This window comes from Salvelinus fontinalis, chromosome 4 (genome assembly GCF_029448725.1).
Source record: "Salvelinus fontinalis isolate EN_2023a chromosome 4, ASM2944872v1, whole genome shotgun sequence".
NCBI lineage: Eukaryota > Metazoa > Chordata > Actinopteri > Salmoniformes > Salmonidae > Salvelinus > Salvelinus fontinalis.
Window position 1 is genome coordinate 47,528,767 of NC_074668.1, and position 16,711 is coordinate 47,545,477.

The window sequence follows — 16,711 nt, forward strand, 5'->3', positions numbered from 1 at the left end:
TGATAAGATATCCCCATTTTGCATGTGGATCCCCAGTAGAAAGAAGTTAGTGAACCAAGAGACTCAGTAGCTCGGCATAGTGCTTATAACCACTTACTGCAAGTTTACGAGCACTTAAGCGCTTATTAAGGGTCTTTCCAGACTTGAAAATAATGATTTAGGGCTAGTTTGCATCATCCACACTTGTCATTTCTGGACCAGGCCATATTTGTGTATGTCAACCTAATTAAATAACCAACAAAGCCCTTCGTGTTCATCTGTCAAATAGTTTCCGGTCAAAGATGACATTTCTTGCAGTTAATTGAGCATCGAATGCTGGGAAAAGGTGACGCTTTTGATTGAAGACAATTTGCTGTATAAATGTATCTAAATCCACTAGTGGAATAGTGTTCATTGTCAATCCCCCATAACTGCCAGGGCTTTCTTAGCCGGATAAGCTGTGCTTTGTTCGCCGCAGAGTTGACGTAGCGCTCTTTTTGTTGCTGTGGGTCATCACATTTTACCCTGCTCTCTGTAGCTGTATACGGTCTCACTCAAAGACAACAACCCTGACAACACCAAATGATTAGACACTGTAGGGTGAGACCCTGAAGTCACTTAGTCTCCATGACATGGTCATTTATGTGAAGATAGAGGGTCACTAGGCCATATACAGCAACGGGAGACTTAATATAATGGAATTACTGTACACAGTATGTGTTTGTACATGGGGCACCAGGTGTTGAGGATCTGCCACTGAAAACCTATAGGAGGAAACGGTAAACCAACATGGAAAACTGTGGGGTTTCACATGTGCACTCATACAATACCTGCAGGATGTATTGGAGTATATTTGCGTAGATAGAGCATATTACTCAAAGCAAGGTTGGTAATAGCCTACTGCATATCATGCTACACCATATGCTAGTGATAATGTGGTATCTGTGTGCAGTATGGCACAACGCATGCCATTTTGGTTTAGCCCCAGCAACACAAAAAGACTGCATTGAAGAATGTCTTTGGATTGAATAGTCCATCTGATCAGATATTGATGCTGTACTAATCCATTCTAATGCAACATCATTGTCTGATGCAACACCGTGGCAAAAAAAGGAGGAAATTCAGCTTTCTGACTTACTTATGTACCAATAATTGTTAATAGAATCTTATGTCATAAGTTTCAAATCCAGTTCCTCAAATTACTATCAGGCAAAATAAAAAGCGGTCAAGAGAGGCTAGTTTTAAGGTGACAGTGGGCCCTGGTCAAAAGTAGTACACTATATAGGGAATAGGGTGCCAATTGGGGCAAATTCAGTGTGGATTCATCTCCTGCTGCTTGCCACCCAGTTGGAATGTCCCTTTGAAATTTGTGGCTTACAATACAGAATGCTTAGAGTGACCCCTGGTGGTGCTAACAGTGAGATTGGGGTGAATCTCAATTGTATTTCCTTCATTACTGCACCCTCTCTCTTCACGCCTGTCTCAAAAATTATGTTTTCCTCCAATGAGTTTAGAGAAGAAGAATCAAGGATAAACAATCGTAATACACCATGACTACTTTATGACTACTTTAATACTATATTTTTATTGAATACTTTTTTTTTGTATAGATGTTGCGCTTTTGAAAGGAGAGCTTGCGAGAAAGCATTTAATTGTGATGTGTGGTAGACTATGCTGTATTCTGTGCATATGAATAAAGTTAATTGATTGATCTCTTTGGGATGCTGATCCCCTCCGACTAGATGGAGATGGAGCAGAAGCAGTCTCATTTTCCAAAATGCGTTCCATGCCAACAGCGACACTGTCGGAGTGTTCTCACATCCAAAACACAAGTCATATCCTGTCTCTCTCATTTTGTCACACCCTGATCTGTTTCATCTGTCCTTGTGATTGTCTCCACCCCCCGTCAGGTGCCGCCCGTCTTCCTCATTATCCCCTGTTTATTTATACCTGTGTTCTCTGTTTGTCCGTTGCCAGTTTGTCTTGTTTGTCAAGTCAACCAGCGTTTTTCTCAGCTCCTGCTTTTCCCCACTCTCTCTTTTTCCTCACCCTCCTGAATTGACCCTTGCCTGTCCTGTCTCTGAGCCTGCCTGCCTGACCACTCTGCCTTCCCCTGACCCTGCCTGCCGTCCTCTACCTTTGCCCCACCTCTGGATTACCGACCTCTGCCTGACCTGACCCTGAGCCTGCCTGCCTTCCTGAGCCTGCCTGCTGTTGGCTGAACGCCATGACCGGGCGTTGGACAGTTTACTGGAGCAATTCCACAGGTTGTCTGGGAGGCCGCCTACCACGGTGGTAACCCCACAGCCCCTCAGTGACTCAGCTGCTAGCAGCGCCGTCTCATCGGTCACTCCACCTTCTCGGGAGCCCCGCTTACCTCCCCGGGAATGCTTCAATGGAGAGCCGAGCACCTGTCGGGCGTTCCTAGCTCAGTGTGCCCTCGTATTCGAGCTTCAGCTCTCAACCTTCCCCTCGGATCGCTCCAAGATAGCCTGCCTCATGGGAGGGCTCTCAACTGGGCTATTGCCATGTGGGAACAACAGCCGGCCATATGCACTAGTCTGGAGGGGTTCGTGGGAGAGGTGAGGAAGGTTTTTGATGCCCCGTTCTCCAGAAGAGGTGCAGCCCGGAAGCTAATCCAGCTTCGGCAGGACTCCCGCAGTGTAGCAGATTATGCGGTGGATTTCCGCACGTTGGCAGCAGAGTACTTGGAACCAGGAGGCACTGTTTGATATGTTCCTGCACAGCGCCTCGGGGGAGGTCAAGGACGAGCTTGCAGCCCGGGAGTTACCTACGGATCTCGAGTCCCTCATCGCTTTGACCATCTGTATCGATGGGTGATTACGGGAACGACGGAGGGAGAGGAAATTGGATTTTGCTCGCACACCCAGGGATCCCACCTTGCCTCCGAGTCATTCCGGAAGCTCCCAATGGTCTCGTTGCCGAGAGAACCCGAGGCTTCCCGACCTGCCCCGAGGGTTGCCGAAGATGGCCGAGTCACTGCTTCCTGAGCCTTTGCAACTAGGCAGAGCTGGTCTGCTGCCAGCGGAAAAGCAATACAGGATTGACACGAAAAGCTGTCTGTATTGCGGGACTCTTGGTCAATTCGTGTCCTCTTGTCCTTTAAAAGATCAGGCTCACCGGTACAAGCGAATACTCTGGTGGGCCATATGGAGAACGTTCCTGCTTCGCCTGCTCGCACCCTTTTTCATGCCATTCTGCTGTGGGGAGACCAGTCCTAATCTCTCCGGGTTCTCATTGACTCTGGGGCCGACGAGAGCTTTTTAGACGCTACCCTGACGTCCGAGCTGAACATCCCCACTCAGCCCCTCTCCATTTCCATGGACGTTAGCGTGCTGGACGGGCGCTCTATAGGCCGAGTTTCCCACAATACCACTCCCATCAACCTACGTGTGTCAGGGAACCACAGCGAGGCTATCCAGTTCCTGCTCACCAAGTCCCCTCAGATTACCGTGGTATTGGGATTCTCCTGGCTCCTGCGACACAATCCCCTCATTAACTGGTCTACTGGTGCCATCATGGGCTGGAGCCCGTTCTGCCACGCCCATTGCCTGAAGTCAGTACAACCTGCCCTGGGACGTCTTCCCGGGGGCTCAGAAGGTTTCCCGGACCTCTCCGCCATTGCCACGGAGTACCAGGACCTCCGGAATGTGTTCAGCATGGCCTGGGCCACTGCACCGACCTTATGACTGTGGGATTGACCTTCTCCCTAGCATGACTCCTCCCCGGGGATGACTTTACTCTCTGTTGGGACCAGAGACAAAGGCGATGGAGACCTACATCGGGGACTCCCTTGCTGCAGGATTCATCCGTCCTTCTTCTTCTCCCGCCGGGCGCAGGGTTCGTGCATCGACTACCAGGGTCGACTACCGGGATCTCAACACTAGCCGCTACCACTCATCTCCTCGGCCTTTGAACCGCTCAAGGGGGCCACCGTGTTTTCCAAGCTGGATCTGCGGAACGCCTACCACCTGGTGCAGATACGGGAAGGGGACGTGTCGAAAACCGCCTTCAACACGGCCAGTGGTCTCTACGAGAATCTGGGAATGCTATATCGTCTCGCTTGTGAAGTCAACCAGCATTTTTCTCAGCTCCTGCTTTTCTCCAGTCTTGCTTTTTCTCGCCCTCCTGGTTTTGACCCTTTGCCTGTCCTGTCTGAGCCCACCTGCCTGACAGGGGCAGGCAAACACAGGTCAAGGCAGGCATGGGTCAACAATCCAGAGTAAAAGGGCAAAGGTACAGGACTGCAGGCAGGGGCAGACAGACTCCACCTCTCTGTCTGCCCCTGCCTGCAGTCCTGTACCTTTGCCCTTTTACTCTGGATTGTCGACCCATGCCTGCCTTGACCTGTGTTTGCCTGCCCCTGTTGCTATAATAAACAGTGTTACTTTGACAGTCTACCAGGTTCTAACCTTTATTCCTGAAACACACATATTAGAGTTAAATGCATGTCAGACCTGGGTTCAAATGCGATCTGTATTTAGGGTATTCCAATTACTTAAAGACATTTGGAAGTAAGAATTTAGATATGTTTTATTTAAAAAGTGGTTGAATATTGGAATGTATTAGAAAATACTAAAATACACTGACTCAAATACACTCCCATGTATTTGAAATAAGCATTTGAAAATAATTTAAAATACTTCCAAACGAAGTAGTTGATTCAGGCCACATTTTAAAAAAAAATACTCATACACAGACAGTAAGTATTTAAATAACAAATACACATGTATTTGAACCTAGGTGTATGTACAGGCACAGAACAGCCAAAGTTCTAACTTTGGCTGTCAAGCCCAAAAACTGCAGTGTGTACTCAGTTAACTCCAGGTCAGACAAAGACTACGATTAAGTTGCATGGTTTGAAATATTCCACAGATGCTTTCCTCCAAAAATGGTCTTCCCAAAAGAGATGTATCCCAGACTTAAGACATCACTTCTAATTGAACTGTTGTGAATTAAGATGACAAGGTTAGGAAGAAAGATGCCACAACATGATTTACTTGAATAAAACTGTATATTTTACAGATCTTTGTACACTTTAATTACAAAACTGTATGATACTACATTTTTTAAATCAGTTTTTGGTCAGAGAATATTTAAAATCGTCTTATGTGCAATTACCATGTATTTACAAAGTCTCATGTTAGTGATTTATCAAAGAAAGCAACCAAATAACAACTCCAAAATGTTCATACACTCAACATAAGACATGGCTTAAAGATAAATATATTAGTAAATAAATATTCAGAGAACATATTTCCATTTATGAAATGTGCTGCTATACAGATACAGAAATATACAGATTGATTTCTAACCTTTTTAAACATCTGCAAAATGGTAATGATGGAGAAAATAATTATATTCTTAAATTGTTTTTTAAAAAGCATTTTTTTTGTACACATTTTCTTTTTATATAATCTTAAGTGCTACAAACAATTAAAACAAATTAAATAGTGACTTGCGTACCCCCACATTTTCATTTGCAGTACATCTCTATGCAAAGGCAAGATTAGATTCTCAATATCTTTAATTTATTAGGGCTCTGAGTTAACATATAAATATTGTTATTTCAAAACGAATGCCTCTGTGAAGAGAATGGGTACATTTCATAGAAACAGTAGAATACAGTCTGTAAAACAAACAGAAAGAAGGTATGAATGAATGAACAAACAATGTTGATATTGTTTGTGAGCATGATGTGTATTGTGTGATTTAATCATTTAACAAAAAAAAATCAGGTGTGCTGCTTTTTTTGTAACTGTGTTGTAAAAAATACATCAACAAAAACACACAGCCACAGTATAAAAGAGATCCCTTGTGAATGATACTTTTTTCCTTTGGCCTATTTTTTTTAAGCAACACAAGAGCCTCATACGACCATCTACATTAGAGCTTAAGTGTTGAGGAGGCTAGATGAGTAACTGCCCGAAAAAAACCACGAGCTTCTAAACTAGAAATAGTAACTAAAACGGATATGAAACCAATCCTTTGAAGATTTCCAAATCTCTTTCGAGGAACTCAGAGAAACCTTGTCACTATGTGGACCTCTATTCAACCAAAAAGTGACACAGTCCCGCCCCAGATAATAAGTATGGCTCGCTGGCCTAAGGCTTGGTGTTGGTCTGAGTATACCACCAACAGACAGAACTGTAGAGTAGTTTGTATAGCTTAGCTTCATCTTCTCAATGAGAGAAGTGGGTGACTGACACTGGCTGTCCTCCAACTACCAAAGATCCCAATCCCCACCCAACCCCCTAAAAAAGAAAAAGGAAATGTTTTGGTATTCTTCCATAACCTTTCATCTGAGTTGGTGGTTTGTTGAAGCTTGTTATCCAAGCTGTATAGGTAACTGTATGTCATACAAGCAGTACAGTACACACATAGTCAGGTCTAAAGGTGAGCAAAAAAAGACTTATTTTATGCTAATACAATTGCTCAGAGGAAGATACTTTATTTAACAAGTAATACAAAAAAATCTAAAAAAAGATAGGGGTCAAAAATATTGCCACCCCTCTTTTCAATACTCAAGCACCCTCCCCTTGTGAGGATAACAACACTGTCTTTTCTTTTATGAGATTGGAGAACACATTGGGAGGGATCTTAGACCATTCCACCATACAGAATCGTTCCAGATCCTTGATATCCTTCGTCAGCGCTTATGAACTGCCCTCTTCAAATCAAAACACAGGTTTTCAATCGGGTTCAAGTCCCGAAAATATAATACAGCTCAGTATTTGTATCATTTATTGCATACAGTCTTTTTTGCTCATCTTTAACAAGGGTGCCAATCATTTTTGACCTGACTGTACATATAGTGCATACATACTGTATGTACATCCAGGCATTTGTGTAATAAGAACTAAGAAGGGAAAAAAAGGAAAGAAATCCTCAAAAGTTTTGCACAAAATGGAGTTTCGATATCATGTGAAGAAAAACAACTCGCCAAATCAGAAAATACAATCTCACAAACTGGGCCCAGCTAACACAATTAGTTTATCTTCTAATGGGTCTCATGACTGACACTGGCTGGCACTGATGGTATGTGGTAGTAGCCTACATGTCGTGTTGTGCCCCTGCCAAGCCAACCACTGAACTTCCACCCATATGTTGGAGCCTGATTCTCTATCGCAGCCTGTAGAAGCTGCTGGTGGGGCCACGAGGTGGGCTGAGCCACAGGAATGAACTGGATAGGCCTGGTTACACCAGGCAGGCCATCATATAATTTTCAGTAGAAATCCACACCATCACCATATAGGATTATAACATTCAGAGCTCAGCGAGCGAGCAAGGCTTAGAACAAGGCAACTGAGGGTTTGTTGATTGACTAACTGAACGACTGACTGGTTCGGTACCAAAGAGGCTGTTTCTGGGCTCCACACCCCCTCATATACCCCCAAGCCCCTCATCTGTAGCTTTACTGTTTCCCGACGCATCGTGGTTAGTGGCGTTCCGGGGATGGAACAGGGCCCTGGTCTCTTCCTCCTGGGTGGGGTACGTTTGACCTCTGAACGGTCCTGAAGTGAAGTAACCCCCTTCACCTGGCTCCACCCGCCAACGAGTCCCAGTCCGCCCCTCGCCCCCTTGCCCCTCCCCCGTAATGATGCTGCCTAGCAGTAGGCTGCTCTGGGTCTCCGCCCCCAAGCCCGGCTCACAGTCTGTGTCCTCATGGATTATGGGTATTCTCTGGCTGAGCTCGCCACAGCAGCCCTGTCCGGAGCAGGCGTCTGAGTCTGCAGCGTGGTGTGCGTACTGCACGTTCACGGCATAATCCTCGTTGTAGCGCCCCCCTGTGGCCCGGTGGACCTTCATCTCCTTGTAGAAGAAGCAGGGCAGGCCCTCATAACTCAACTGCTCCGACGGAGCCAACAGGTGCTCCCCCTGGCCGTAAAAGTTCTGCTGATGCTGAGAGGCGGAGCTCTGCTGATGGAACTCTGTGACCCTGTGACAGCCACGCCCCGAGGAGGCCAGAGACCCAGCCGTGTCCGAGTCCTGCCCCTGCTGACCTATGCACTCCATGTTGGGTGGGAGTACCTCGAAACAGCAGCTACACGCCCCTGCTCCTACTCCCCCCAGGCCATGATTCCCCCCTATCTCCTCCCCTGTCTGCCCCCCCTTCCCCCTGTCAGCGGCTCCCTCTAGAGGGCCGGCCGAGGTAGTGCTAGTGGTGCTGGTGTCCCTGGGTTGCTCCAGTGACGAGCGGCTGCTGTAGTTGGGCTCCAGACTGCAGCTGGAGAGCTGGTCCCCCGAGCCGAACCCACAGGCTCCTGGAGGAGGCTGTGGCTGCAGGTTGCAGCCATCTTGTCCCCCCGAGGGAGCTGGGGTTAGGGAGTCCTCGGCTGTGGAGGGACAGGCGGTGGAGGCCCCTGCGGCTGTGGCCCCTGGCTCCCCTTGCGAACCTCTGCAGGGGCTCTTACTGCGGTAGACGTAGGGGTCGTAGTCAGAGCTCAGGGAGCTGCGGAAGGTAGAACAGGAGCCGTACACCCCCTGGTTGCTAACCTCGGTGCAGTCCAGCATAGAATCACTGGATGAACAGTGGCACTGGCCTGAACTGCTGCTGCTGCTGTCGCTGCCCGGACAGTCGGCCAGGTAACCGCTGCACACAGAGTGGTGGCCATGGTAACAGCCCAGGCCTGAGGCACCACTCCCTGCCTCCCCTATCCTGGAGCTGGTAGCGGGGGCCATGTGGACCACCGTGGGGTAGAGCAGACCCCCTTGGAAGGCCCTGCTGTGGTGGCCCTTGTGGGGCCCGGCGCCCCCAGCCACCCCCACTACGCCTGCAGCCCCCTCACCCTGCTGGGGGAAGGTCAGGCCCTGGAAGTAGTAGTGTTGGTACATGGTCTCATACTGCGAGTAGCAGGCAGCACGCGAGAAGCTGCGCCCATGGAATTTGGGCCTCTTGAAGGCTCCATGGTGGGGCCCGGACTGCTGGTGCTGGGGGTAGGTGGGGGGGTTGAGGCCCAGGCCGCGGTGTTGGTGCTCCAGGCCACAGTGGTGGGGGTTGAGGGAGTGGTCCAGGTGCACGGTAGTGTGGGGGTGGTAGCCCCGGAGGAAGGCCCCGGCGTGGGCAGACTGGGGAGGGTACAGGCCCTGGGGGTCTGGGTGGTGGTCCACAGTCAGCATTGTGATGGGGTTACCATGGGGGTCCATGGAGGTGCGGGTGGGGTAGGTAGTCACCTGCCCAGCACGGTGCACCCTGCCTGGGTAGTGGACGGGCAGGACTACCCTCTGCTGCCGGCTGTGGACGGGATTTCCATCCATGCAGACAGGGCCGGGGTTCCCCTTCTTTTGCTCTGAGAAGAGGGGTGTGAAAGAGGGAGAGTGTTTGATTAAGGTTAACCTAGAGAGTCAAAGACGAGTCTTTCAAAGGTTAGCTTTGTTACAGTTACAGTTTCATGTGTTGTAATATTTACTTTATTTCATGAAAAGGGTATTTCACATCAACTGCATTTTGCTTTTACTGTTTTAGTGGGTTGTGTAGTCTAACAAAAGTGCTGACTGGAAACTCTTATTAAAGAGTCACAGGTGCTCCCCCACTGGGACCCTGTTCCCCATATAGTACACTACTTTTGACCAGGGCCCATAGGGAATAGTGTGCCATTTGGGATGCAGCCAGTGTGTACCAACTCACCGATAATGTTGTGTCTACAGTGAGGGCAGGTGTGGTGCTGGAGGAGCCAAGGGTCCACACACTTCTTATGGAACCTGTGGGCACAGGGGATGACCCGCAGCTCCTGTTGAGGGGAAGGAGAGCAGGAGACGAGGAGGGGGAGGAAACAGGGGGAGAAGAGGAGAGGGAGGGGAAGAACAGAGGAAGAGGAGGCGAGGGGGAACAAGAAGAGTTAAGGTTAGTTAAGGCTTATGATATCGAAGGACATTATTGGCGTTTTGTTGGTGAATGGCCAACAGGTGGCAGCAAAGCAGCAAGAAGGTTTCTCTTCTTCCCCGGTGTCACATTATACATCAGTATACAGCTACACCGAACAAATCCAACCTCACAATCAAACCCAAGACTACACTACTCATCATGACAGCACAGAGCCCTCAAACTACACCAGTCACCCTTCTTCTCAAACCTGACACCATGCTGTTGGCTGAGCCAGAGAGCCTTACACAGAACACAGCAAGACTGACACAAAGAAGGATCATTATTATTCCTTTCTTGGACAGAAGATAGCTCAAGTTTTTCCCTCCGTCTCTCTCGCCGTTTCCCTCTCTCCCTTCCTCTCTCACTGCCCCTTAGCATGACTCATCTCCTCTTTGGGCTCTCTCCCTCCCATCTTTTGTCTTACTTCACTGCTCAAACCCCTTTGATGCCATTCAGCCTTTTATATCCCTACTATGCTTTGTTGTGTGTTTTCTTCCCCCTGGTTTCCCAAGACGACACATAACACACTCACTGACTGACTGGGTCCCCTGGGGGCCCGGGGCTCTGGGTTGGTCCCCTGACGTCCCCAGGCTGGGCCATGATTAGCAATGCTGTTACTGTAAACCTTCAAAGGTCCCAGAATAGGGTCTAGGAAACATCTTTCTACGGTGACTTCAGAAATTCAAGTCAGTTTGACCATGTGCCTTAAACCCACCACTTTCAAATACCACTCCAATTAAAATGCCACTCGGACATAACAAAGTCTCTCAACTTTTTGTTATGAACATTATTCAGTGTGTGCGTGTGTTCTCTCTCACACCTCTCCGTCGATGTACTTCTCCAGGCAGATAGCGCAGTCGGAGGTGGAGCTACTGCTCAGTGAATCCGATGCCCCGCAGCTGCTCTCACGCTGCCCTTTGACCTTGGCCTTGAACTTCCTGGTCTCCATCTTCTCCAGGGCCTGGATGGCCATCCTGTTCATAGAACTCTGGAGATGGGGAGAGGGAGAAGAGAGAGGAGGGATAGAAATGGTCAGGCTGGGAATAATGGTACACAACAGGTACATAAAGAGAGGTGCAGTATTGGTAGATAGTGTTGGTAGACAGGTACAATGTTGGTAGACAGGTACATAAGGACAGATACAGTGATGGTCATGTAGCCTACATAGAGTCAGCAATATGTTGAGGACAGAGTGTCCTTAGCATGCCCCAGTGTGAACTCAACTGGAAAGAGGTTTCGTAACGTGTGACAATCTGCTGCTGGTGTCAACTGCTATTTTAATTAACACTTCAAGGAAGTCGACATTGCTCATCAGGAACACACACACACGCAAACGGAAACACGTGTGCACACACACTGGCAGGTTTCTCTATATTAATCCCAAACGCAGTCCCCTGGAGTGTGTTCCTCTGTCTAACACACACACACACACACACACACACACACACACACACACACACACACACACACACACACACACACACACACACACACACACACACACACACACACACACACACACACACACACACACACACACACAGGTGTGCTGGCAGGATTTCACCTGCTACTGTGCTGCTCTCCATCAAGGTTAATTAGATGTTAAAACCTGTTTTGGAGATACTTGGTAGCATTGGATAGAAACCCTCTGAAGTTTCTAAAACTGTTAAAATAATGTCTGTGAGTATAACAGAACTGATATGGCAGGAAAATCATCTGGAATAAATTATTTTGAGGTAGGTCACAGGCCATTTCAGTGCTAGCCTATGGGAAATACAAATAGATAGGACCCAGAGTGCAGTTCCTATGGCTTCCACTAGATGTCAGTCTTTAGAAAGGGTTTCAGGCTTGTTTTTTGAAAAATGAGCAAGTAGTTGGAAGAACTACAAGGTGTCTCTCATTAGAAAAGTAGCCTTGTTGGCGCGTGAATGAGGTGCGCGCTCTTCATTATTTATCTTCCCTATTGAACATACTATTCTCTGTCTTAAATATTATCGTTTATTTAGATATTAGAGTACCTGAGGATTAATTAGAAACATCATTTGACTTGTTTGGACGAACTTTACTGGTAACTTTTTGAATTCGTTTGTATGCATGTTGAAAGAGTGGATTACTGAGATCACTGGCGCCAACTAAACAGACTTTTTTGGACATAAAGAAGAACTTTATCGAACAAAACGACCATTCATTGTGTAGCTGGGACCCTTGGAATTGCAAACAGAGGAAGATCTTCAAAGATAAGTGATTTATTTAATCGCTATTTGTGATTTTGTGACGCCTGTGCTGGTTGAAAAAGTATTTTGGTGTGGGGCGCTGTCCTCAGATAGTCGCATGATATGCTTTCGCCGTAAAGCCTTTTTGAAATCTGACAACGCGTTTGGATTAACAAGAAGTTAAGCTTTTAAATGATGTATGACACTTGTATTTTCATGAATGTTTAATATTACGATTTTTGTAATTTGAATTTCGCTCTCTGCAATTTCACCGGATGTTGTCGTAGGTTTTCCGCTAGCGGTTCATGCGCCCAAAGAGGTTATTAATCCGGACTCATGGACCACTCCAGGCCTACACTACAGTAACATCCTGTTCAGAGCACATCCATCAGCATAGCATCTAATGTCTCCAACCCTAGGTGAACTAGCATTATGGGGACATGGTGGAGCACTCTGTGTGTGTGGACGTGTTTAACTAGATGTGGGGACCAGAAGTCCACACAAAGTCAAATGGTATTTCTATGGTTTAAGGTTAAGGTTAGAATTAGGTTTAGTTTTAGGGTTAGGAGCTAGGGTTAGGGTTAGGTTTTTGGATTAAGGTTAAGGTTAGGGTACAGGTTAGGGAAAATAGGATTTTGAATGGGACTGAACTGTATGTCACCACAAGGTTAGCTGCGCAAGACTGTGTGTGTGTGTGTGTGTGTGTGTGTGTGTGTGTGTGTGCTCACCTGGCTTCTCCTCTGTTTTAGTTTGATCTTGATGAGCAGTATGAGGCAGACCAAAGATACCACTACGAAGAAGGCCAGGAAGATCCCCATGTCAAAGTACTCCGTAGGCTGCTGTAGGGAGGGAGACAGGGGGAGAAGGGTTTGTTAAATTATGTCTATACAGCCAAAGGCAGGCATCTCACACACATGCTTGCATACACACGTGCAAGCACACAGGCATTGAAGCACAGAACTGGGCATAGATGCACCCCTGGCACCATCCATTGATAAAATGACTGTGTGAAAATTGTTGTGATATAACGAAGAATAGAGAGCGAGAGAGAGAGAGAGAATAAAGGAGAGGCTCAGATTTCTCTAGAAGAATGACTTCCCGTGTCTGTAACTGTTAGCTGTGGGACTAGACTCAGTATAGTGCTTTGTGAAGTGTGTAGGGTTTAAATAAGAGTTATGATCAAAATATGGTTTGGCTAGTCCATTCACTTGCAAATGTGTGCGTACACACACACACACACATCTAGCATCTTCCCAGTGGTTCTGGTTTGGCTTGTCTGGCTCTTACCCTTGGTGGTCTGTGCTGGATTCTGGCACGGGCCACTTTCTGCTTGTTGACTATGTTCATCAGCTTCACAGCATCGGCCCCCTTCACATAAACCACTGGCCTCTTCAGAGGGTCCTCCGCTACCTGGTTCAGCTGCAGGAAAGGAGAACACACACACAACAGGTCAGCTATACAGGAGAACACACACACAACAGGTCAGCTATACAGGAGAACACACACACAACAGGTCAGCTATGTAGGAGAACACCGACACGGCCAGCTTCCACATTTGGCCCGGCCCACACCACATCGACTTTCAGTATTGTAAATTAAGAATAAGAACTGTGTCCTATCATCAACATACTAATTTTATTATTTTAGAAAATAACCTGTAGGAAGGAGAGAGAGAGAGAGAGAGAGAGAGAGAGAGAGAGAGAGAGAGAGAGAGAGAGAGAGAGAGAGAGAGTAAGAGAGAGAGAGAGTAAGAGAGAGAGAGAGTAAGAGAGAGAGAGAGTAAGAGAGAGAGAGAGTAAGAGAGAGAGTGAGAGTGAGAGTGAGAGTGAGAGAGAGATGTGGAAACTGTGGACTGCCTCCTCCACTGAGCTCCTCTTTCTCCAGTTTGCTGTCGGCCTCCCTCCCTTCCTGCCCTCTAGTCTCTCTAGTCCATGTGTCAAACTCATTCCACAGAGGGCCGAGTGTCTGTGGGTTTTAATGAATTAAGGTCCCCATTTTAGCAAAGAACAACCCACACCTGGTTGTCTAGGCCTTAATTGAAAGCATAAACCCAAAACTGTCGGCCTCTCTCCGTCCCTTCCTGCCCTCTCTAGTCTGTTGTCCACCCTCCCCCTGCTCTCTAGTCTCTCCAATCAGTCAGCCTCCCTCCCTTCCTACCCTATCTGGTCTCTCCAGTCTCTCAGCCTCCCTCCCTGCCCTCTCGAGTCTCTCCATTCTGTCGGCTCCCCTCCCTCCCGGTCCTCTCTAGTCTGTAATTTAGAAAGGCCAGGGGAAATACCAGGGGTATTCACTTTTCAATTTCTTCCCGTCGTCATGTTACCAAGTGAAATATGCTCTCTCTGGTTACAGTATAGCAAATGGCAATTTCACATCTCTGCCTCTGCGTGTGTTCTTTCCCCCCTGCAATCTACAAAGTTAATCTACACTAGACTCTCAAAAGTGCCAACACTGCTAGCAAAGTTACGCTTTAGTTGTGCTTGAATTGAAGGACAAAGTGAATTTGAAAGATGAGATACTCAACCCCTCGAAGTCAAATGGAACTTCAACAAAGTGCTTCTCTATTATCAGAAACCATCAGGTTTAACTCTACATTAAATTAAAGCCTTCGTAAAAGTAGATAGATCATGTAAGTGGCAAGAACAATTTAAAAAAGAGAGGTTAAAAACATTAACTTTCTAACCCTCTCTCTCCCTCCTAATTTCACCCGTAGTACGTTAACTGTAAAACTGTAACTCTCTGTAACTCCTCCTCCCTGGCCTTGTGGGTCGTGTCTGTACCGATTGGGCAGCTGCGACTGGAAACCCTCTTAGGGGAATTTAACCCCGCGGGCCACACTGCCTTTCATGTGGTCCCTTCTCAAGCCTTTCATCTCTGTGGGTCGCTGCTACACTGCTGCTGTAGCCTACAGCCTGGAGGCCTGTTCACAGAGAAACCTGCATGTCCGGGCCTGGTGCTCTGGGCCTGGTGCTCTGGGCCTGGCTGAATACCACAGGAGAATTCTTCTCTCTGACAAAGCTGCTATGTACGCTGCACCGGTGGAGGCTAGAGGGTGGAGGAGAGACTTCTGTATTACAGGCAGGGAGCTCACCAGCCAACAACATAGAAACAGGAACTAGCTCAGGTAGAATGGAAGGAGAGAGACAAAGAGGGAGAGGGAGAGGGAGAGAAGGAGAAAGAAGTAGAGAGTAGAGAGCTCTAAACTACCTCTGCAATTATGAGCTCCACGGAGCACGGTCATGGTTGAGTAAAACCCTAACCTGAATATCAATTTAACGTCTCTCTCACACAGTACACTGTTCTTAAGGCAGGCAGGCTAGGACTCAGTCTGCATCCTAAATGGCCCCATATTCCCTATATAGTGCACTACTTCTGACCAGAGCTCTATGCACCATATAAGGAATAGAGTGCCACTTGGGACGGGTCCTTAGGCTAGACTCAAAGCCCCTAATAGTTGAATGAGCCTGCTTCATCCACATGGGTTTGACCAGAAAGAGTATATTGTTGGGCAAACACACAACCTGCTTGTCATAGCAGGGCATGTCTCAGTCAGTTGACAGTGGTCTTGTTAGGACAGAAGGTCTTTGAAAAGAGAAGAAGAATGTGGGTGTTTGAATGGAGAGGAATCTGTTTTTAACCTTAGCACGTTGGCTTACAGCTACGCTGTTTCCTTCATTGAATAAGTGGAGACTTAGGATGTGAGTGCCGTGGGTGTGTGTGTGTGTGTGTGTGTGTGTGTGTGTATACTGACCTGATCGATGGCATCGGGGTTTTCGGACACGTCAAAGATGACAGCCGTCGCTCCCCTCTGAACCGCTCGCTTCGCCTGCAATAAACAGAGAAAAACACAATCCATTAGATATGCATAAATCGTTCAAATGAAGGCACTACTTTCACTACTCTCTACTTTTGTTTACAAATATCACCTTGAACTCAAATAAGTACATCCGAAACGGAAATTGAAACCGGGAGCCAGACAGACAAGCGAGCAACAATGACAAGAAGCTGCCTTGTGGGGAATCCTAGGTGGCTCGTTATAGCTAGCTAACCAACAACTGTAACAATGTCATTGAAAGACAACAAGTGTGTGCAAATGTGTTTGTGTTTTCAATAAACATTTGGAGACGAAATAGAGTTTACCTGTTGTCAATAGTCTAAGACAACCCAGTCTGTTTTGCCCCATAAATGCACACTCGTCAGTTTTGTTGCTTAACAACCAAAGTGGGTCTACACTGAGTGTACAAAACATTAAGAACACCTTCCTGATATTGCGTTGCACCCCTCATTTCTTCAGAACAGCCTCAATTCGTCGGGGCATGGACTCGACAAGGTGTTGAAAGCGTTCCACAGGAATGCTGGCCCATGTTGATGCCAATACTTCCCACAATTGTGTCAAGTTGGCTGGATGTCCTTTGGGTGGTTGACCATTCTTGATATACATGGGAAACTGTTGAGCGTAAAAAACCCAGCAGCGTTGCAGTTCTTGACACAAACCGGCGCGCCTGTCACCTAATACCCCGTTCAAAGGCACTAAAATCTTTTGTCTTGCCCATTCACCCTCAATGATACATACACACATTCCGTGTCTCAATTGTCTCAAGGCTTCAAAATCCTTCTTTAACCCGTCTCCTCCCTT

The 16,711-nt window shown here is 47.2% G+C and overlaps 1 protein-coding gene across 2 annotated transcripts in view; it reads right to left on the reverse strand.

Moving 5' to 3' along the window:
• Window positions 1-4,995: 4,995 nt before the first annotated feature.
• LOC129853901 (E3 ubiquitin-protein ligase znrf3-like) overlaps window positions 4,996-16,711 on the reverse strand; it is a 108,198-nt gene continuing 96,482 nt past the window's right edge. Inside the window, exons 3-8 of one of the 2 annotated variants that reach the window (XM_055920387.1) lie at window positions 15,827-15,901; window positions 13,366-13,497; window positions 12,807-12,914; window positions 10,686-10,853; window positions 9,629-9,731; window positions 4,996-9,290 (exon numbers count right to left, since the gene is read on the reverse strand). In XM_055920387.1, the coding sequence (XP_055776362.1) occupies window positions 7,384-9,290; window positions 9,629-9,731; window positions 10,686-10,853; window positions 12,807-12,914; window positions 13,366-13,497; window positions 15,827-15,901 (2,493 nt within the window). In that variant the 3' untranslated portion in view covers window positions 4,996-7,383. Of the gene's footprint in view, window positions 9,291-9,628; window positions 9,732-10,685; window positions 10,854-12,806; window positions 12,918-13,365; window positions 13,498-15,826; window positions 15,902-16,711 lie in introns of both variants that reach the window. The other variant, XM_055920386.1, reaches the window with a different exon arrangement.